Below are 21,882 nucleotides of genomic sequence, written 5' to 3' on the forward strand. Positions count from 1 at the left end.
TTTTCGCTATGAAAAAAAAATAGTGAAAAATCTCTAGTGAAAAATGAAGATAATAAATATTAAGCGAGATACATTATGAACACATACATTATAAAATACGTATATGTAGATATATGTAACAAATTGCAAAAGTCGTAAGAAACACATTTTTTTTCAAAATCAGTATTTCTGAATATGTGACATAATATTTCGTAAGATATCATATCTATTTTATAGCTTGTTTGTGGTATTTTCTATAATACATTCTATTGCAACGGTACTTTCCTATCTACATTGACCAATATGTATGGCTGTCAACGTGAAAAAGAAATTGTTTTAGTTGATTTTAACGACATTGAAGTACATAGAAATTAATAAGATTAAGTAATTGATCATTCATTAGAAGTGAATCAGAATTCTTCTATTATTCAATAATATATTTTTTAAATATATTTTCAAATATACGCTTTTAAATTATCGTGTAATTTTTACATTGGTGTATATAGTGCGTAAGCAATTGGTAATCACGTTGAATCATTGGAAACAATTGTCAATCTGAATTGATTAGACAATATTTATCATTATGTGCGCGAAAATGGCTTTTCAGCATCAAGCTGGCACTGCTATGGAATGCTTAAGTGTAAATACATCTATAATCTATGATAAAAAAAACATAAAAGATAAGAAAAAATCTCAGTTCAATTACTATCACGTATTTTTTAAAATAATAAACTTTATGACTACTTTAATTTATTATTTTTGTTGATATAATTATTTTCCTCTTTTTTTTAATTTTAGTTTGATTTACAATAAGAAATATATTAAAACATTATTACAAAATATTACGAAATTAAAGAACGAATTAAATACGATATTAAACAAAATTTGTTTTATTCTATCTTATTTTGTTATATTTTAGATACCAATTATATTGGTAAAAGAAACAGATGTAAATGAAAATGGAGAAGAGGTGATGAAATGTGGCTTCAAAATTGGAGGTGGCATTGATCAAGATTTTAGAAAAAGTCCTCAGGGTTATACTGATAATGTAAAAAAGATTAGTAATTTACATATTATAAATATATTTCATATTATTAATTAATGCCATTCAATATCAGGGTATATACGTTACTGAAGTTCACGAAGGATCCCCAGCAGCAAAAAGTGGTCTTCGTATGCATGATAAAATTTTACAATGTAATGGGTATGATTTTACTATGGTAACTCATAAAAAAGCAGTATCATATATCAGGAAGCATCCAGTATTAAATCTATTAGTGGCTCGTAAGGGAGTAACAAGTACTTAAATACCAAGAGATTTATTTGGTCTAAGAAGAATATTTATTTCACAATATACAATACAATATAATAACAGTCAATTTATTGGAGCTATATGTCTGCCAAATATTGTATTAGATTGATCAGTAGTAAGATATTTGATTATTATTTGAAAATTATAATATATGTATTTCATATTTTATTTTTTATTTTACAAATCTTACTTTTGGCAAATATCTATAATTCCAGTTAAAATAAGAAGATAATATTAATCAATATATTCAATGATTGTTATAATTATATCTTGCAGGCATAATATTCATTTCTTATTGCAATAAAAATAGAATATTAAAACAGATTTATATGTATAAAAATCCTGTTATGGTATATTATTGTTGTTAAAAAAAAATAATTGTATGAAAACGTTTTTCTAATATCAAATGAGAGCTAATAATGATATCAGTATATAAAGTTATGCTTAAAAAACAATGATTTACATGTGCCTGCGTAAAAATCGCATTGTATAATGTTTATTGTATATCAAAATTTGCAAAAATGTCTTGTGCCAAACAGTAGTTGCTGTGTGGAATCCATATGAATATTTCTTATTATCATGTATATATTTATATACAAAAAAATTTATTTAAATAATAAGAAAATAAAAAATATTTCTTGATTGATTTTCAAAAAAAGAAATAATTATATGGATGAAAAAGTCATGATATTTTAATTCTTTAAGTATTTCTATATTGTAAAATATGACAGAATGCCAAAGCATAATGAAGTTATAGTAGTTTAGATATGCAACATATCTTTTACAAAATTTTGTATTGCTAATATATCAATATATTACTATAAGAATGTATGAAATACTTAGAATTTATATATTTAAAACATTTTACAATTACTGAAATCATACAATAAACATTTAAAACCTTTAAACAGGTATACATATAAGATAATTTACATTTATGAATATAATACATGCAATTACTACATTTATAAGCATTTACAGAATATTTTCTGTTATTGGCAAAAATCATTGAGACTGTACATTTTGAGACCAATAGAAGTATTATATTTTCTATTTTATAAACTTTTTACTTTAATTAATATAATGAATTTTTCTATGCATTTTCTTAAAATTTTTATATATAAGAAAAGGCAACAGTTTTGTATTTTATAAATTGGCTATAAATGTACAATAAGTGAAACAAAAAGAAAAAGTTCCTGTAACAATATGTATGATTTTTTTTTGTATTTTAAGATTCTAATATTTTCATCATGATAAAAAATCGAATAATTTTATAAAAAATAATGTAATATGTTGTCATAATTTTGTAACTAGTCTGTTAATGTGGAAAAGATTAAAAAAAAAAGAAAATATAGAACATATAATTATTATATATGTGCATGTAAGTAGTACAAGATAATTAATATTCTTTTGTATAGAACTTCAATATAAAAAATTATATGCATTAGTAAAATTTAAACTTATGTAAAAGTTATGTTATTTATTACCAAAAATATAATTGATATAAAATATTATACAAAATAATGATCGTACATTATGTAAATAATAAATAAATGCCTTATACTATCATAAAATTATTTTTCTTTTATTTCATAAATTTGATACTTTGTGCAATTACAATTATTTAAATTCATTATTATTATAAGATTTTTATTTATTGTGAATTTAGACAAAATTATAAATTATTTAAGCTTTATAAAATCTTATTTTTATTAAAATATTTTAAAATTTTTAATAACTATTACTTTTGAAATTTATGAATTTAATTTAGATTATATTCATCCAATTTTGAAAGTAATATCATGTAACAAGTATTTTGACTTAAAATATCTTTTGATGAAATGTTCATATTAAAATTAGTTAAAACATTTTATATTTACCGATGCCAATCTTTGCTATACATTTATATTTGTTTATTTTTTTGAAAATAGACTGTATTTATGAATTTTTATTTCAAAAATAATTTATTTTTAAATAAATGAACTTTATATTAATAATATAATTCCATAAATAAATTAATAAATAACGTACGAAAAAGAATCTTCTTGGTTCATATTTCAAGATTATGAATTCGATACTAATTCGAGTTTTTGATCATGTGATTTTAATTTATTTCTAGTAACTTGAATATTTCTAATAATATAAAAAAAATTATTTATATAATTGTTTAATTATTTTAAAGTAATTATTACTAAATAGATTATAAAATAATCTAAATAATGAATATAATAATAATTAGATAAAATATTATTTTATGATGATATTTTTTTCATGAAAACGTGACGTAATGATCGACTCTCATGCGTCACTGTGAATTTAACAGCATATGATGACGTGTCGAGAGTTCACTACGTGGATGGTGTATATATGACACGTTGCTTTATGCTGTGCTTCATATTGCTAGTAAACGTTTAAATTATTCGGTACAAGGAGGTTGGTTTTATAAAAATACCAAGTGATATTACTTCAGTATTTTTTTTAATGTTGTTCATAGTAAGATAAACATTAATAATAAGATCTGAAAAGTGAAACATATCAAGATTTTTATTTATTGTGAATTTAGACAAAATTATAAATTATAAAATAAATTTTTCGTAAACTTCTGGTATTTTTAAACTAACATTAGGATAACAAATAATGGTAAGTAATTTACACTAATATTACTAATATTACAATTACAAAAAGGAAAATAATATTTTGATTTAAAAATTTATGGTTATATTTTGTTTACTTTTTTAAGCCTGCTGCACCTAGTTCTACTTCAGTCGGGGCTGCGAGACGATCGCCCAGCAAAGCTATAGCACCTAGAACAGGTGGTGGTACTGTTAGACAAAGAAAAACTGCAACAACTACTTCAACTCGGAGTAGAAATACAGGAGCTGGTTCTGATGAAATGTGGATGTTTTACACTGATGATTCTCCTGGTATCAAAGTGTAAGTACACAAAATAGTAAATAAATAAAAAGAAAATATAAATATTGATAATTTAAATATCTTTTTACAGAGGACCAGTACCTGTGCTTGTTATGTCTCTTCTTTTTATTGCATCTGTCTTTATGCTTCATATCTGGGGCAAATATACTAAATCTTAAAATTAAAAATAGATATTTTAAAAAGAAATTGAAGCAATTAAAAAACTGTGCAGTGCATTTGAATGAATAAAGGAAACCTTAGTTAAAGATATTTTCCAAATGGAAAATTAATAAAAACATTCAAAAGAACATATTTTTAATATTGTTTGTGATTAATTTATAAGAATCAGAGCACTGCATATTATAATTACATTTCCATACTATGGATCTCTGTACTTTTTTATCAAAAAAAAAACAAGACCAAAATTTAAGGAGTAATCATAAATATTATTGTAATCATTTATTTTCATCAAGCTGAATTTTATAATGTTTATAAGAAGATACCTCGGAATTAATCATATATGCGCATTATGCGTGGTAGAAATAAGACATATTAGTTATTGTTTGTAAAGTTACTATAATAATATAATGTACAATATATTAAAATAAATTATTCTTAATCCAATTAAAAATCAACAAATTGATTCTTTTTACGTTTATTTATTTTTATGTAAATTTTAAAAAAATCAAGTTCGATATAAAATGAATTTGAATGTTTTGAACGATGTTTGATAAAAGATGTGCATTGTCTTCAATACTACAATACAAATGAAAAATGTAATGCGCCATGTTCCATTTAAGTGGAAATTCATTCGCGCTCGCGTATATGTATTGATTCTACGTTGAATGGGCTTACATTACAAAGCTTTGACGAAAAAAGCAATCACGATAAAATAACTATCAAAGAAACAAGAAAATAATTGCATATTTTATCAAAAAAAATAAATAAGAAAAATACGTTTCATGAAAACGTTACTTATATATAGTTTATATCAAAAATAAAGTATCCTCATAAATATAATACACGTAAGCATAAAATTTAACAATAAAATAATTATTTTTTATTTCTAATATCTTTTTTATAATCAATTCAAATTATAAAATATAACCATATCTTTAAATTTTGTTGATATTACAATGCATTTCATAAAAATTATTTTTTTATTTATTTAAATTAAATTCTTCAATAATAATATCAATTGCATAGAATGATAAGATTCTAATTATGGAAATAATTATAAACCGTAATGTCAGACAGTCAATATGAATCAAAAAACCCAATAGGTCACACCATAGAGTACTGATTAGAGGGAGACGCATATAGTAGTAACAAAGTTCGAGCTAGAAGAAAAGCGCCCGATGCGCTCGCAGTCGTTTCATAGCACGTGATCAGGGATTTCTTGTTTTAGATTCGACATTGAATACTCTCGTAGTCCTGCCGCTGCCTATCGCCGCGGGTGGAAGCAGGTCTATTCTACGCATCTTACAAGTTGTTACAATGAGGTTCCTCTCTGTTGAGGTAATCATCATTTCTCTTTAATTGATATATATATGTATTTTACATAAATAATATTTTCTCTTACCTAGAAATTCAATTTCTCTATAAAATAAGGATATTTCGAATTCGTAGATTTTCATTCTCAAGTGACAGTGATTTGGTGTAATTTGTATCTATCTCTTAGCATTCGATGCGGAATTCAAAAATGGTTAGTTGAACGATGATTAATGATATCAGTTTCGATTTTTGACAATGCTGTGATAATTGAGTTTGTGAAAAGTGCTAATATTATTTTTAATTGATAATATCAAAGAAATTGTTCTTTACCATGCTCAACGTTGAAAAATGATTCGAGAAATTTTTGCTTATAGTTAGAAATTGGTAATAAATGTGAATTTTTCTAATTGCACGTATTGTTTTGAATAAATAATTGATATTCGATTTTTTTAACAAGAATATTGACTTTTATTTTATGATTGATTAAAGATTAAATTGTGATTATACAATGAAAAAGTTTCGAATTAAGAGACGGTAAGTACAAATATAATATATTCATTTTTCTATTGTTTTATGACTGAAAATATTTTAAATGATGACATTACATCAAAAAAGAACGATAATTTAAATACTATGAATATTTATCATAAAGAGAATTATATTTTATAAAGTATTTTTTGTGATAATATTGAATAAAATGAGCTGCATTGCGACATTCAACAGTGCGGAGATAGTTAAAAGTGATCATAATTTATTTGCAAAAATCAAACGATATATAATAAAAGAAATTACGAATTAAATATTTTCCTAAAAGGAAAACATCAAATTTTTTCAAACTGAAGTAAATTTTAATTTTTAAATTTTTTATTTCGAAATATGAAATATTAAATTTTTGATTATTTTAATATAAATATAAATTTTGTTTTATCGATTATTACAAATGAAACAATTTAAATTATAAAATAAAATTATTGTTGCTTTCTATCTTTTTAAAATATTATATTTTTAAAATGTATACTGTTATTAAACAATGGAACTATAATATGCATGAACCAATATAATCAATAAATGAAAAACATTTAACCATCAAGGTCATATGTACAAGTGAATTAAAGCAGAATCATAAAAATATTAAGTATTTGATTATATTTGATTGTATATTTCAATATACAATCCTTTCAAATCTGTTTAAACTTTTGCAGATATCACTAGTTGTAATAATGCTTCAATTATATTTTTTGTAACATAATTATATATTATAATTTTTATTTTATTTCATTTTATAATATATTATATTTAAATTAAAATAATGTAAATTATTAAAACATTTTAAAAAATAAACTAATATAAAATTGTATAAGTAAAATCAAAATATTTTTATTTGAAAAAACATTGATAAAAAAAAATTAGAATAAAAATATAAGAAATTTTAAATAATATTTTGATTTCTTAATTATAAAATTATTATCAAATAACTTATATATCTTTTCATTTTCTATAAATATTTTTTTTCTAAAAATTATATTTCTAAAGCTACATAACAGTTTCATTAATGACTTCAGATTCGAAAATAGTTCATCAAGTGTGGAGGTGGGAAATCAGCAATCGATCAATGGCGGTCGATATTTTGGATGAAGACCACTTCGCGGTGAGTGCAATCGTTACCGTCGGTATGCAAATTATATTCTTCACAATTGCGGCGACCTTCCAGCTGGACAAGCTAACAGATTTTGCCGGCGGCACGAACTTTATCATCCTCGCCCTTCTCACTTTCTTTCTCGGCCAAGTAGGCAAGGTATTCTAATTATAAAACCGTTTTTATATATGTATCTATGCAAATGAATACAGAGCGAATTATTAAATCGAAGATTTAGATAAGATGAAACATAAAAATATTTGATTCACTGTTAATTTATTTTTGTAAGATCATTTATTTTTAAAAAAATTTATAATTTCTAACAATAGTCATTAAAAGATAATTTGAATATTTAATTTCATTTTTAAAACAAAATCATTAATATTTTTATATCAAATTTATTGTAAATATTAAATCATAAGTATTAAATATTATTAATATTATATAAATAATATTATAATTTATAATTGTAAATATTTTATGTTATAGCCTTATGACAGTAGACAACTTATGGTCACTATATTTGTTTGCTTGTGGGGTGTTCGTCTTTCTGGATATCTATTATATCGGATTATTAAAATTGGTCGTGATAAAAGATTTGAAGATCGTCGCAGTAATGTGATTCGTTTTGCTGTATTTTGGACATTTCAGGTAACAATAATAATCAAAATAAATTATTTATCGAAATCATAGTTTACTTATCGTAATTTTCATTTTAATTTCTAATTAATTAGTTTCTAATTAATTTTATATTTTAATTTTCATTTTTAAATATTTGTATTTTAAGTATTTTAAAAAAAAAATTATCTTTAGGCTATATGGGTCTATGTCGTGAGTTTACCAGTAATTATCATTAATTCGCCGCGACACAAAATACCACCAGCTCCTAAAACGATGACAACACTAGATAGCACTGGTACGGGACTTTTCGTAACTGGTTTATTAGCTGAAACTTATGCCGATTTGCAGAAATTTTCTTTCAAACAAGATCCAGTGAATAATGGCAAATGGTGTAATGACGGTATGTTTTTTACATCAGTTTTTTCCAAATATTCAATAATATATGATTAATAATTATAATTTAGGATTATGGAGATTATCCAGACATCCAAATTATTTTGGAGAAATAGTAGTATGGTGGGGTATCTTCGTAATATCTTTGAATGTAATTGAAGGCATTGAATGGATTGCTATAGCTTCTCCAATATTCACTACTTTCATCATTCTTTTCTTATCTGGAATGCCTCTATTGGAAAGAGCTTCCGATGAGAGATATCGTGAGTAAGTTTCTGATTTGCAATATTTATTAATCTCTCTAACTTTCATTAAATTTATAAATTTTTAGCTCAAATATATCATATATTATTTATTTATTTTTCAAACAAACAAATTTTAAGAAAATTTATATATTAAAATATTTTAATATATTTCAGTAATGCCGAATATCGCTATTACAAACTATCGACATCGCCATTAATACCAATACCACCATCCATATATGTTGAAGTGCCTCATTTCCTAAAATTTCTTTTCTGTTGCGAATTTCCACTTTATGATTCGTTAGATGTAAAACCACGATCAGCTGTCACTGAATCAACATCAATAAGTCTTGCTGCGTCTACGTAGCTATAGTCACACGCCGGACAACCGAATTCGAAGTCCGGCGTGCAGTCATCTATGACTAGCACAGTCTTTTGAGGCTGCTATGATTCTTTGCATTTTATTGTTCGCATCGTCTTTCATTATTCCACTCGGTTAAGAATAATAACTTAGAGGTTATGCAAATAAAATTCTACGTAATTAGAAATTGAAATAAATTGAAAAAGTATATATTATGTCATCAACGTTAATATGTTGTAATTGCATTTTTTAAATTATATATTTTTTAAATTGAAAATATTGATGTTCTTTGTGATTTGAGTTCAGAAAATATATAAAATGCTGTTATACAAAAAAGTAACATGTAAAATAATGATTATGAAAGTAGACGCGTATTACTATATTTTGCTAATCTATTAAATGAATTGAAAAAATTTATATTTTTTAAATTTAATTAAAAAACTATATTTATTTGAAGTACTTTTTAAAGTTTAGGAATTTAAAAATCTTAAAAATAATGTTAAAAAATATTAATAAATATAAAAAAATTAAACCGAAGTTAAAATCGTAATTATACTACCTCGAATATGTTTTCGATTTAAAATCGAATTCATTATCTAGATTAAAACGTTTAAACTTTAAAAAAATAATTATATATACATATATAAAAAAATATAAAAATAAATGTGCAATATTATTATAGATTTTCGAAGCTATATAGTTTCTGCTAAACATTCTTCTATTTCATAGAATTCATTGATGTATATATTTATTTCCAATTTTATAAGTGTTCATTTGTTTAATATTACTCTTTTATAGAAAATAAGTTGGAAAAAAATTATTAAAACACAATTATATTTTAATGACAGAGTTCTAAAAACAATATTTTTGGACCACTAGGGACCATATATATATATATATATGTATAACAATATTAGTTGCTTATATATATTTTTACATATCTAAAAATCAAACTTTTGAATAATAATTTGGATAGTAATTGAGCAAGCTAAATGGAAGAAAAATATCACTAAAATGAAAAGAGCAAAAATGAAAACTTATTTTGATTTTATAATTGATTATTATTACTTTAAAACCCGTTTTTAATCGATGCAGATGAAACATTATTTAAAAAAAAACCAATTAGAAAAAGTTTTAGTAAAAATTAATTATGTATAGAAATGTTAAAAAATTAATCATAATCAAATCCCAAAAAATTCCAAAAATAAAAAGCTGTCTATCTAAATAATATTAATAGTTGTAAGTAAATTAATCGTAGCATTAAATTATAGCAATATTATACATATCTTGTGCCGAGTAGTAAATCGAAAAATAAAGCTATAATTAATAAAAAGTATTATTTAGCTGTATTCTTTTAAAAGCAATCATAATGAAAATTAATATTCTCAAATCAATATTATAAAAATAAATATTATGATTCATTATAATTTAAATATATATTTCGATATAAATATTAAAAGAATACAACTACAGATACATTACGCCAAATTAGAAGTATTATGTTGTAAACGATCGTTTCAATCGTTGTTATGTAAATCTTTAAATTTTAGATAATAAACAATAGTTGATCCAATTATGCTTTTATTCTATTCAAACACTTCATTTTTCACTTTATTTTATGGCACTTTAAAATAAACCAACATTAAATAAACTATTGATCATTTTATATATTTTTTTTATTATGTATTATTAAATCTCTAACTCGACATCGACACTTTATTCTTATTCAATATTTATAATATATAATGCACATATTGTCCTACTCATTTCTACTTATTTTTCAATATTTCATTTATATATCAATATAAAACTTATATCAAATGTATGAAAAAAATTACTGATCGTACAACTTATACACGACGTATGTACACATTTTTTTTATAGTTATAACATAATTAAAAAGGAGCACTTTTTATAGTTATAACATAATTAAAAATGAAAATATTCGAACGATTCTAACATATTCTTTGCCGCAATTAAAGAAATAAAATTTTCTTAATAAAACTAAATTAATCGTATCACCTAACCTAATTTGCATGCAGTGTGTATGTGCTATTTATATATAAATGCACAATAAGATAGTCGCAAATACAAACAATATAAAATAAAACAGAAATTTTTTTTTCTTTTGTTGCTATTTGTAAAAAATATTCATCGTATCGGGTCAATTAATAAAGATCGATGAAAATTTCGTAAAGATCACATTATATTTATAAACACATTTTATTTATTCGTATGTATATCGTTAATAAATGGTGATATAATAATGACAATGAAATGTATAGCGCCGAGCATAAAACGAGCAGTCATATTATAATTATTATTAATATTCTCCTTATTATAATCTTACTGTACTGGATGTGTGCCTACCTACTGTGCTTGCAACGTTTATGGTCTTGTCCAAGTATTTTTCTTATTACTTCTTTTTTTCATTTCTTTCCTTTCGTTATTACTAATCTTTATTTATTTACTATTTATTCATAATAATCCATAATAATTAATAATAATAATAATGTAACCACGGATGTAAACGTATGCGTTGTTTCTAATAAGGTATAAACAGTTTCCACACACTACTTGTTTACTTGTTTTTTTCTTTTGTTCTTTATGTAATTGTAATCGTCGTTTAATTATAGTAAGCTACTTAAATATTAATTATATTAATCTCGTGTCTTCGTGGAATTATTTTCTGGCCAACGCTTTAATAAAAGCCGGCCTCGTACAAAAAACATTCAATTCCCGTTCGATATAACATTATACATCAAAATGTCTGTACGTGTTATATATGTGTATGCGTGTGCGTGTGGTGTATTCGCGCGCGCGCGCACGCTTGTGTGTGTTATGTTTTTTCTTTCATTTCGATGCGTGAAAGACACTTTTTTGTATTTTCTTTTTTTTTTTTTTTTTTTTTTACTTCGTTATGTAAAATTTTTTCTCACACATCCGAAGAAAAAAGTCATCTAATAAAGTTGAACTAACACACGGGGCAGCACAGCGTTTCGTTCGTTTTTCTTTTTCTTTTTTATTTTTATTTCATTATTGAATATCGAAAGGAAACCCAGACAGAGGAGATCGATGTTTGCCTGTGCCTCTTTTCTAGCTTATTTTTATTCATATTTTTTTTCTTTTATTTTGATGAAAGAAAAAGAAGAAACAAAGCGTCCGAATAACTTCAGAACGCGGTGACAATGCCATTTCCGCTTCCAGCGGCACAATCATTTGGATTGTATCCGCATATATGTAATACAAATATTTCTAATAATATACAAATCATCGTAAATATCATCATTTACCGCCGATCCGTAATCGCAAATGATACTTCGTTCGTCGGAGGGACATTGTCAATGAATCGTAAAAAATTACATAATTTCACGCACGCGCATTAGAAAATTGGTTTCTATTTGAGACAAATCATATAAAAAAAATATATAACAAGTCACAATTTAAGTCAAAATTAAAAACAGTCACCACAAAAACAGTCTCTTTCTAATGCATTTGAAGATTTAACATCCAATCTTCTGATCATCGTTGTATAAAAAACGATTTTTGCAGAAATCATTCAGTATTCAAATGGATTAGAAAGCAATCTATGATATCATATTTTGAAAAGTGATTTGAATGGACTTTGAATTATATGTAAAAAAAAAAAATGATAAAAAAAATAAAAAATCTTATAAAAATACCGTACGGTGATTGTAAAAGTGCGACATATACACATATAACTAAAAAGCAAACGATCAAACGAAGATCACAATGTGATATACGGTACGTTGCTGAAACGCTAGGTACGTAACTCATTTTGCACAGTAAGAGCCAATGCTGTATGAAGCGACCGCAAGACGCCTTCTCCCTGAATCAGCATCAGGGGCGCTATCTAACGTCGTTATATCGCAACCATAAATGATTTCGCTTCTTCACATTAAATTGCATCGTATAAATCATATCATGGTTTACGTCTATTTGCACAACGGTACGATACATTCATTTTGGCCACTATTCATCGAAGAAGATCTTTCACAAACCTGAATGTGTCAGGCTATTGCATTTGATATATTGCAAACCTACGATATTCTAATGACTTATAAGATAGCCCCATTCTGTTATCATTAATTTTTTTCGTATTATTTTTCGTAGGGGGGGGAAAAGGGCCCTGGGTCAAATATAATAATAAAGTTTGTTATTCGATTCGGGTGTGCTGGGGTGTCGATGAGAAATGGCGTAATAACGTGTTACGAACGTATATAAACGAAGTATTTAACATTATGAGTCTATTAATATCTATACGTATAAGTAGAGAGCTCTAAACCTGAAATCCCCCTACCCCTCTTTCTTTTCACACGTCGAATTTCTCTCATTTGCTCTTTCACACACATTTTAATTTCTTTCTTATCACTCATCCTCTCTAATACCTCTTCCTCTCTCCTCCCTCCTTCTTTCTTTCATTTTCTATTCCTTTCTGTCAACATTCATACGAAATACATTCACACATACATACACGCGCGCATTCTTTCTTCATTTTTCATTCTTTTCCCTTTTTCAACCCCCATCCCCCCTAAGATTTTCTATATCTTACCAGATCACACCCTCAATTTTCTTTTCTCAAGTTTTAAATCTTCTTTTTCCCTTTCTCTGAACGACTTATTTGTCTTTCAAGAGAACTTATTTCCCTTCTTTCTCCTTTTCTTTGTTTTCATCAACTTCTTTGTCTTTCTCCAATTCTTTCTCTTCTTTATCCGCCTTTTCTTTATCACCCTCTTTTTCTTCCTTTGATTCCTTCGACTCCTTTGCATCCTCCTTGCCCTCCTTCTCCTCCTGTTTTTCTGGTTTCGGTAGATGAGTATTCATATCAAGAGTAGAGCAAATCTCATCCCAATCCGGGAAGCATCGTTCCTTCATGCGTGAACAGTGTCCCACCAAGTTTGGACAATTCTCCTGCATATAGTCTCGCAGACTGTATGGTGTGTCTTTATCGATATAGAGAATTTGGGCAAGATGTGCAAATGCTACAACGTCCAACTGTTTGGAATGAAATGGAAAGAAATTTATAAGAGATTGAATATAAAATAATTTTGATTAGTATAAATAAATTGAAATTTTGTTTACCGTAGTCGGTTCGTCTCCAAAGAAGAAAGGCTTGTCTGCAAGCATGTCAGAAAGAACTTTAAGATCGGCGCAACCGAATTGGGACACCTCTTCTGGAGTATGTACACCCATACCCTGCGCCTTCACTTTCTTTGCGCCCTGAAATAAATACCAAGCATGATGATTTAAATACTTAATGTACGTTTCATATCAATGATAATCTAATGATATATTTAAGTGTAATGTGAGTCAAAATTTGACCATTTAAAACTAATTCATTATTCATTATTCATTTATAGATAACTGTCGTGAGAACGAACGAAAGAAAAAAAATGAAATTTATAATTAATATTTACCTTACGACCGACCGTGAGTTTGAAAAAGAAATTGAGAATGCCATTGGGGATACGAGTACCCAGCACGTGCTGAAGATTCACCTTGTAACCCTTAAAAACCTGATCAAGATTCTTAGTTCGCCAGCACATGACCACCCAGACTAAGTGGTTTTCAATCATTGATATCATTGCGTGGGACACGCTTCGTTGCTCACACGTAAGAACGGCGTCCAGGTCCTTACCAAATTTTTGGCTAAGCTCACGAAGGATAATCGTGCTATCCGCGATTTCCTCACCATTTAGCTCGACAAATGGTAACGCGCCTTTCTTGGAACGGAATTTCATCTTATGGTCCACATTCTATAACAAAAAAGAAGAAAAATTATAATATTGAATTATAAAAAAAAAAAAGATATTTCATTTTAATTTGATCTTTCCTACTCCAAATTATTTTTGATTGCTCGACTATTATTAATACGAAAACATAATATGATAATATAATACTCGCTAATTAATTATATTAACTCTAATTACAATTTTTGCACAATAATTAAAATTAAAAGAAAAATATTCGCTTCAATTATGTGCGCTAAGATAAAAAAAACTCGTTTGTTATATAATGTGAAATAATTCAAATTTTAATTAATTAAAAAACAATTTACATTGAATATTTGCTGTACAATATTTAGAATGTATGCGCGTATGCATATAGGATCAGAAACCTTTGCGATACGAATGGCCGATTCATAGGGGAAAAAAAACCGGAAAAAGTAAAGGAACACCAAAGGGCTTCGATAGTTTCATGACTAAGGTGCTCGTTATTGAAATAAGTTAGTTCATATTGTTCGAATCCTGATGCGGATAAATTATTTTTTTATTTCATTCAAATTCTCTTTTATTTACAAACGAAGAATATTTATCTTGATCGAAAAAAATTAAATAAAAAATCAGCATAATCAGCGAGAGAAGATTAAGGTAAGTACTTAAATTGATTCGACGAGTTCGAACAAATAATTGCACCTGCGCCTATTTATATGCACCAGCGCCACACATGGAGTACATCGTAAGTCAATAAGATATCTGGTGTCCTTTATAGGTGGATCATATTGCAAAGCAATATTGATAGCGCAATATACATCTGAGAAAGATTTCATGCGTATCGTTCTGCGATAGTGTGCTCGTTCTTTTCGATGAAGTTTGATAAAATTCTCTTTGTCAATAAAACGTTTAAAATCCCATTTATATTAAGTCATTAAGATGCGATATATACAACATAATAATCGACCGAAGAGAAAATTAATACGGATATGGTCCACTTTCTTGAAACTTACGATTTAAAACATTGTCAATGAGAATAACATCTACATTGCCAAGATTTCACCCGAACTATATATAAGAAACTTTCTAGTTACTTGCTGGCCATCTGTTAGAGCATTTTATTGTAAATGAACGGTGACCTAGAATTTCTTGATTTTCGACTTTCTTTAAGAAAATTAATACGAGATGATAAATGACGTAACATATACATAAATACATGCTTTATTACAAATTCTTCGAGATATATTAATAGAAATAACTCTGCGTTTAAAATCATACGTCATATTCTGTCAAAAATGTATATAACCTCGACGATTTCATAAAATCCGACGAGGATCGTCGTTGATCCATTTTCAGGGATCTATTCTCAAAAAAGCAAGGATAAGTAAGATAAAGAAATGTCCGAGAAAACGTTCCTTATGTCAATTAAGGATCGACAAGTGGAACAAGCCGTGCACGTTCGCGTCTATAGAAATCACCTGAATTAACCGTACAATAACGCACGAAGAGACCGGAGCATCGAGTCCGGTCCCACGAAAAGGGGAACAACGTCGCGATATATACGTGGGAATATCTCTTCGGAAAGAGCTCATCATCGTCGGCAATCAGCGAGTGCAGCGTGCAGCTGCACTGTCATCGAAAATAAACGAAAGTAAGTCGAATAGGAAGATCTCTTGGCTTGCGGGAGGGAGAACAGTTTGAGGACAGGCCCTAAAGACTGCAATGCACAGCCTCGACAAGCGCATCTTTGTATGCGAGTGATAATAGCGATGATGGAAACGACGTCGACATTTACGACGACGAAGACGATGATGACGACGACGACGTCAACGGAGGTGCAACGGTTGTTTTGCAATGTGAGCGCGTCGTGATAATGGCGAGTACGAACGGGTGGCACAAGGGGTGGGAGATGGACGAAGAAGAATGATGAGAGGAAGGAGGTTAGCACGAGAGGGAAACGAAGAGGTGGTAGAGGATGTATGCCAATGCGAATTTCAGGGAGGAGAGTCTAGGGAAACGCAAAGAAGGAAAGAGAACGAGAGAGAGAAAAAAGACAAACAATCGAGGGGAAGAGTTAAATCGAAAAAAAAGAGGAACTTAAACTGGAGGGCAAAAAAAGAAGAAACGATACACATGTGCAATGGTAGCAGGAAAGATAAAGGGATATGGAGAAGATGCTTGGTATGTACTCTGAAATATTATTGGAAACGAACCTTCATGCTGGACATTGAACTCGTGGGATATATTTCAAACAAACACTGACAGAAAATGGGGGAAAAAAAGGACACGATGGGTGCCGAAGCCGTATTCGAACGGAGTAGAACGACTTAAGCAGAAAGAGCGAAAATCCGATATTCTGTAGTGGAATTAAATATCCTCTAGTATAAAATCGATGAACGCGGTCGGTACTGATTAATTCGCGAGTTTACAGTTTTGCAGATGGCGCGATGATCGTGGTGCACTGGTAATTGAGGACGATCGTTAAAAACGTCTATACGTATTCGAAAGAGAATAATTCGAACAGAAAGAGAGAAAACCTACGATGGAGTAAAACGTATATATCAATTTCGAGAGATGAAAAATCGAACAGAGGAGGAAGATAGATGGAGTACAAATTACGTGAGACAGTTGCTCTTCATTCGTGATTTTTTTAGTCAAATCGGATGTGCACATATATAAGTCAACCGCGCATGCGCGTTCGAACGTTTGAAAAGAAGAGGGTTGAAGAGGGAAAACAAATTGACGCGAAAAAGAAAAATGAATGTGAGACGAGAACGAGAGAGAACGAGAGAGAACGAAAAACGAATCGAAGGAAGAGAAAATGAAGGAAAATAATTTTCTTCGAATGAGGAGACTCTTAAGAGAGAGCTACTAATTTTCGATAAGGTCGTAGGAACAGTGTGTGAAGAAAATCGCAGTAGAGAAAAAAATTTGACCGAACCGAGGAGTAACTGGAGAAAATACAAAACTCAAAGAAAAAGGGCCATACGTAGAAAGAAAAAGAGATGAGACGAAAAGAGGAATGAGAATGTAAAAGAGAAAAGTCAGAGAGGGAATCAGGGAGTGGTACAACAGCGAGGCATCGAGGAGGGGGAATGCGTGGGGTTAGAGAGGGAAAAAAGAGAGAGGGAGCATGAAAAACGAGAAAGAGCGAAGAGAAGACAAAGTCGAGTGGCGCGGAGGGAGCGGAGAAGAAGGATAAACGCAGGGTGAATAGGTGGGTGGAAGGGAGAAGAAACATGCCGGAGGACGATGAACTCTGGCGGTAGGCAGCTTCCGTCGCCTGGCAACGTCCTCCTCCCTTTTCCTCCTCCTCCCTCCCTCAGGCTTCAAGCCGTTATGTCGTGGTATCGTACGTAGGCAGTCCTCGTCATGAACGTAGTAGTCGTGTCATCGTCTTCGTCGGTGACGATCATGGTAGTCGTTGCCGTATTTTCACGTAGTTGTGGCTCGCAGCTTGCGCTGCGTATTGATCGTGCGGGATGCTGCTAGCTGCTACTGGTTGCTGACTGCTCCAGCGCCAGCTAACAGTGAAGTTTAGCCACAGCCCTATACCAAGGACCAATAGGACCACCTCTCTCTTTCTCTCCCCCTCTTCACTTTCTATTTACTTTATATCCATTTGGATATCAAAAAAATAAAAATAAACACAATAAATTATTTTTCTTTTTATTTTTTGAACAATTAATAATTTATCGATAATTAATTTTAAATAATTAATTTGAACTTAATTATAACTTAATTGAACTTAAAGTATATATAAGAGTAGTCTGATTAAAATTTTGTAACATATATATATCTCCAAATCCACCAACATCACATGTGCCACATGTGTGTAAAACAAGAACATCAAACTAAAATCCCGACCCATCACGACTTCTTCTCATCAAACATCGAACTTAAGTCTAATAATACCACGATATATCTCGAAATAAATCAACTCCATCATCTACTGTGCTTACAGCAATATGTATTACCAATACTATTCTTTACTATGTGAAAGAGAGGAAAGCGACATGTTTCACAACATGACCATATGTTTTCCAACACATGGAGCATACAAATGAAATGCAAATATACTTAACATCATACGAATAACTGTATTTTTATCTACATTAAACCAATTTTTTAATCTTCAATTGTATTCAAATACGCAGAAAATAATCCAATCGTCAATTACCTACGATTTCTTCAACAACTTCCTCCATCATTATCTATAATATTTAATTAATTCGCTTTAAAAAACCAATTAAAAATCATGTTTTTTCCCCAGTACATATTCAAAAATGATTAGAAATAGGAAAATAAAAAGGGAAAGATAAATTTCTATTGTTTCTCAGTTACGAGAGGAAAGAGTACCTAAACGTGACGCGTCGTGCAAAAATGTTGGTCGCGTATCAATGACGGAACACGTCGTCTGGATGAAAATACCGGCGAGAGGTGAATGGTTACGGCACTTGTAAATAGTTTCACTGCACAAGGCTGGCTATGTCGTAAAGTCGGCCGAGAAGAACCGATCGGCCGAAAATGAAAGCAAACGCAGCCGTGACTGCCAAGTCCAACGAACCTGCCACTTGGCACATCCATGCCCAACAGTGTCTTTAATGTACGTCGAACTTCCTAAACCTAAATCCATTTTAATCGTGAGGCGCTGGCACAGAAAACTACCATTTGGTATCCGTGGAATTGCTTGGTGATCGTTCGATGAGTCAGACGATTTTCCTGAATGAAATTTCTTCTTATTTCTATTACAGTCGCTTCTGTCAGCGCGGTTAATGATTTAGGGGATGTTATAGACGGTATACAGGGGACGAATCAGGTATGACTCACAGGGGAGTAAATGTAATATTCATCGCACACGAGTATGGTTTGTAAACTAAGTTTACAAACCGCTTCTCTGTAATTCATAACTACGTAATACAGAATATATACTTTGACGAATATAACTGCGAGAAAAAATAAAATAGCTCCTTTTTATCGATAATTTGAAAGTGTATACTTGGAAATGCATACGAGGTCTTTAAAAAAATTCTCTCGTTTAATGAAATGAAATCACGGAAGAAAATTTTGTTTCCAATCCCTTATTGTTATCGTTTCTAATTCTAATAAAAATATTGCAGAAATTTCTCTTTTCCACGTATACGATACCAATGCACAAAAATTGACACGCATATAAACTCGGACGACTTAGTCCAAAAGATTGGTTCCCCTCGTTAAGCATCCACGTTTCACGAGGACTATAGGTTCGAAAGAAAAGAGGAAACGCGAAATTACACGCCGTATCTGACAATGGTCCTGTCGACGACGACTCTCGCGGAAAATACTCTAGAATAAGAGAAGAGTAGAAAGAGATTCCCCTAACGTTTCTTCTCTCCTATTTTCTTTTTCTTTCTTCTTTTTCTTTTTTTTTTCTGCGTATCTCGAGAACAATGAGCAATTTGTTGCGTAAAATGGCCGTAGCCTAGTCACTTTGATGCGCTTCAACCTTTCGAGACTGGCGGGATACACCTCCAGCTCCATAATGGAGAGGACTGAAAAGTGGTCCCCATTCTCGTGTCTAACTCGTACACACCAGGTTGGCCACCTATCTAACCGTTAACAAATGACCCCATCGCTCGATTACATCCACGGTTAGGCAGAAAAGAGAGAAAGATAGAGCATAAAGGAGTATAAGGAGAAACAGAGACCTCTTCTGGACGTGACAGAATCGTGGTACCCCATAAATATTCCTAATGGGCGCCCTGCCGCGATGCTCAGAAGCTGTAAAACGAGTGGCCCCTTATATTCTGTTCGTGGTCTTCACCGACGATTAACTTCGCGGGATTAGGAGGCTGAAAACGATACAGGAGGATGAGGAGGGATTAGAGAAGAAAAAGCTCGTTGACGACGGTCTCTGACAAGCGGACGTGGAGATTATGCGTCTTATGAGATGGCTCTTTTTTTTTTCATATGGATATTTTTATACTCACGTAATAATTTGTGTAACACGTGTTGTTCATATTTTGAACAATTGTACAAATACGTAGAAATTTTTAAGGGCGAATCTATTACGAATTTTCCATTTAAAAGTTAACGCGAAATGCATGTATCTTTGCAAATTGAAAATACTCCGTAATATTGGTGTAATTTTACTATGTGAGATTTTAAATAGGGAAGGACCATGAATCTCGAGGCTACGTATTTAATATGCGCCAATTATCCCCCTTGATGGATTGTCAGAAGAAATCCTACGTAAGTAATACGTTCTCCAATGTGGGATGCAGTAGAAATCTTGCATCGCTTACAATGAATCTGAAAAGACTGTGAGCAGAAATTGCAGTATAAGAAGATTGCATTCGTTGCACACCGTCTAATCTCCTCGTTGTCTGCCTCCTGCCACGAAATTCCGATCCATAATCATACAATTAGATTTTAACGGATAGCGTGCACAGTACGTGCTCGCTAGAGCTATATTTGATACTTCTCGTATTCTGTCACAAGAGAAGACGTTGTTCGAGATCATTGGAAAGATTGGATTCACTTTGTTCAAGAGCCGATTAATTAAATGCGAATTGTATTCTTAACGTTTTATTAATATAATACACCCGTTGAAATTGTTTATTAAATAAATTTGTTATAAATACAAATTAAATTCCTCAAAGTAATGTAACGAAGTATTATTTTTAACCGCCTAACACGTATTCAATTTCTCTTCTTATACAATTTTTTACTTGACCCATATTAACCGTAGTTTAAAAATTAAAAGGGTTAAGGATGTTTTTACCATCGGAAGATTGCAGCATTAATTATGGCGGACAACGGTTTCTTCGTAGCACAAATGTGTATAATAATGATCCCCGGCTACATTCATTCTGAAACGCCTACTTAACGAACGATAAACACTTTTGACCGGTGGAAGTAGGAAATTATGAGAATCCTTTAAAAAGATTGCATGAATGGCAAACCTGCAATTAACATTCATCATACTGCACACTTGCAAACCTGAATACTAAACTTCCACATTCTATGTTATGTTACATCCGCCCAAATAAGTCTAACAATCGTGCGTATCGATTAAACGTTGTTTCACAAACCATATTAGTATATACGAATGTCACAATCTAATTATTATGCAGTAATTTATCTGTGAAAGCGAAGAAGTTAAAATACGAAGATAAATATTGAACTGTATTAAACTCTTTCGATACGAATTT

At 29.7% G+C, this 21,882-nt stretch overlaps 4 protein-coding genes across 13 annotated transcripts in view; 3 read left to right on the plus strand and 1 right to left on the minus strand.

Annotated features, from left to right (window-relative positions):
• The first annotated feature begins 242 nt into the window (after positions 1 to 242).
• Positions 243 to 2,865, plus strand: LOC107998089 (tax1-binding protein 3 homolog). Its single transcript, XM_017057112.3, has 3 exons — positions 243 to 619; positions 899 to 1,027; positions 1,098 to 2,865. Exons 1-3 carry the CDS (start codon positions 563 to 565, stop codon positions 1,284 to 1,286), a joined length of 375 nt encoding a protein of 124 aa, XP_016912601.1. The 5' UTR covers positions 243 to 562; the 3' UTR covers positions 1,287 to 2,865.
• A 738-nt stretch (positions 2,866 to 3,603) lies between these two features.
• On the plus strand, positions 3,604 to 4,843 carry LOC107998143 (protein transport protein Sec61 subunit beta). The gene is made up of 3 exons (XM_017057227.3): positions 3,604 to 3,931; positions 4,032 to 4,225; positions 4,296 to 4,843. The coding sequence occupies exons 1-3, from the start codon at positions 3,929 to 3,931 to the stop codon at positions 4,381 to 4,383; spliced, it is 285 nt and encodes a 94-aa protein (XP_016912716.1). The 5' UTR covers positions 3,604 to 3,928; the 3' UTR covers positions 4,384 to 4,843.
• Positions 4,844 to 4,950: 107 nt separating this feature from the next.
• Positions 4,951 to 10,527, plus strand: LOC107998145 (uncharacterized). Of its 10 annotated transcripts, none has more exons than XM_062072659.1 (9): positions 4,996 to 5,229; positions 5,613 to 5,722; positions 5,834 to 5,909; positions 6,188 to 6,232; positions 7,261 to 7,493; positions 7,824 to 7,985; positions 8,148 to 8,355; positions 8,420 to 8,615; positions 8,768 to 10,527. In XM_062072659.1, exons 5-9 carry the CDS (start codon positions 7,311 to 7,313, stop codon positions 8,958 to 8,960), a joined length of 942 nt encoding a protein of 313 aa, XP_061928643.1. In that variant the 5' UTR covers positions 4,996 to 5,229; positions 5,613 to 5,722; positions 5,834 to 5,909; positions 6,188 to 6,232; positions 7,261 to 7,310; the 3' UTR covers positions 8,961 to 10,527. The 10 variants fall into 10 exon arrangements, with proteins under 10 accessions (XP_061928644.1, XP_061928642.1, XP_061928643.1 ...); XM_062072661.1 differs by lacking the exon at positions 6,188 to 6,232 and having other exon boundaries at positions 7,261 to 7,346; positions 7,410 to 7,493; XM_028666902.2 differs by lacking the exon at positions 5,834 to 5,909 and having other exon boundaries at positions 7,261 to 7,346; positions 7,410 to 7,493.
• Positions 10,528 to 11,142: 615 nt separating this feature from the next.
• Positions 11,143 to 21,882, minus strand: part of LOC107998144 (failed axon connections) — a 31,883-nt gene continuing 21,143 nt past the window's right edge. The window contains exons 2-4 of the mRNA XM_017057228.3: positions 14,393 to 14,731; positions 14,058 to 14,195; positions 11,143 to 13,970 (exon numbers count right to left, since the gene is read on the minus strand). Of these exons, the coding sequence (XP_016912717.1) occupies positions 13,614 to 13,970; positions 14,058 to 14,195; positions 14,393 to 14,731 (834 nt within the window). The 3' untranslated portion in view covers positions 11,143 to 13,613. The remainder of the gene's footprint in view (positions 13,971 to 14,057; positions 14,196 to 14,392; positions 14,732 to 21,882) is intronic.

This window comes from Apis cerana, linkage group LG3 (genome assembly GCF_029169275.1).
Source record: "Apis cerana isolate GH-2021 linkage group LG3, AcerK_1.0, whole genome shotgun sequence".
Lineage (NCBI taxonomy): Eukaryota > Metazoa > Arthropoda > Insecta > Hymenoptera > Apidae > Apis > Apis cerana.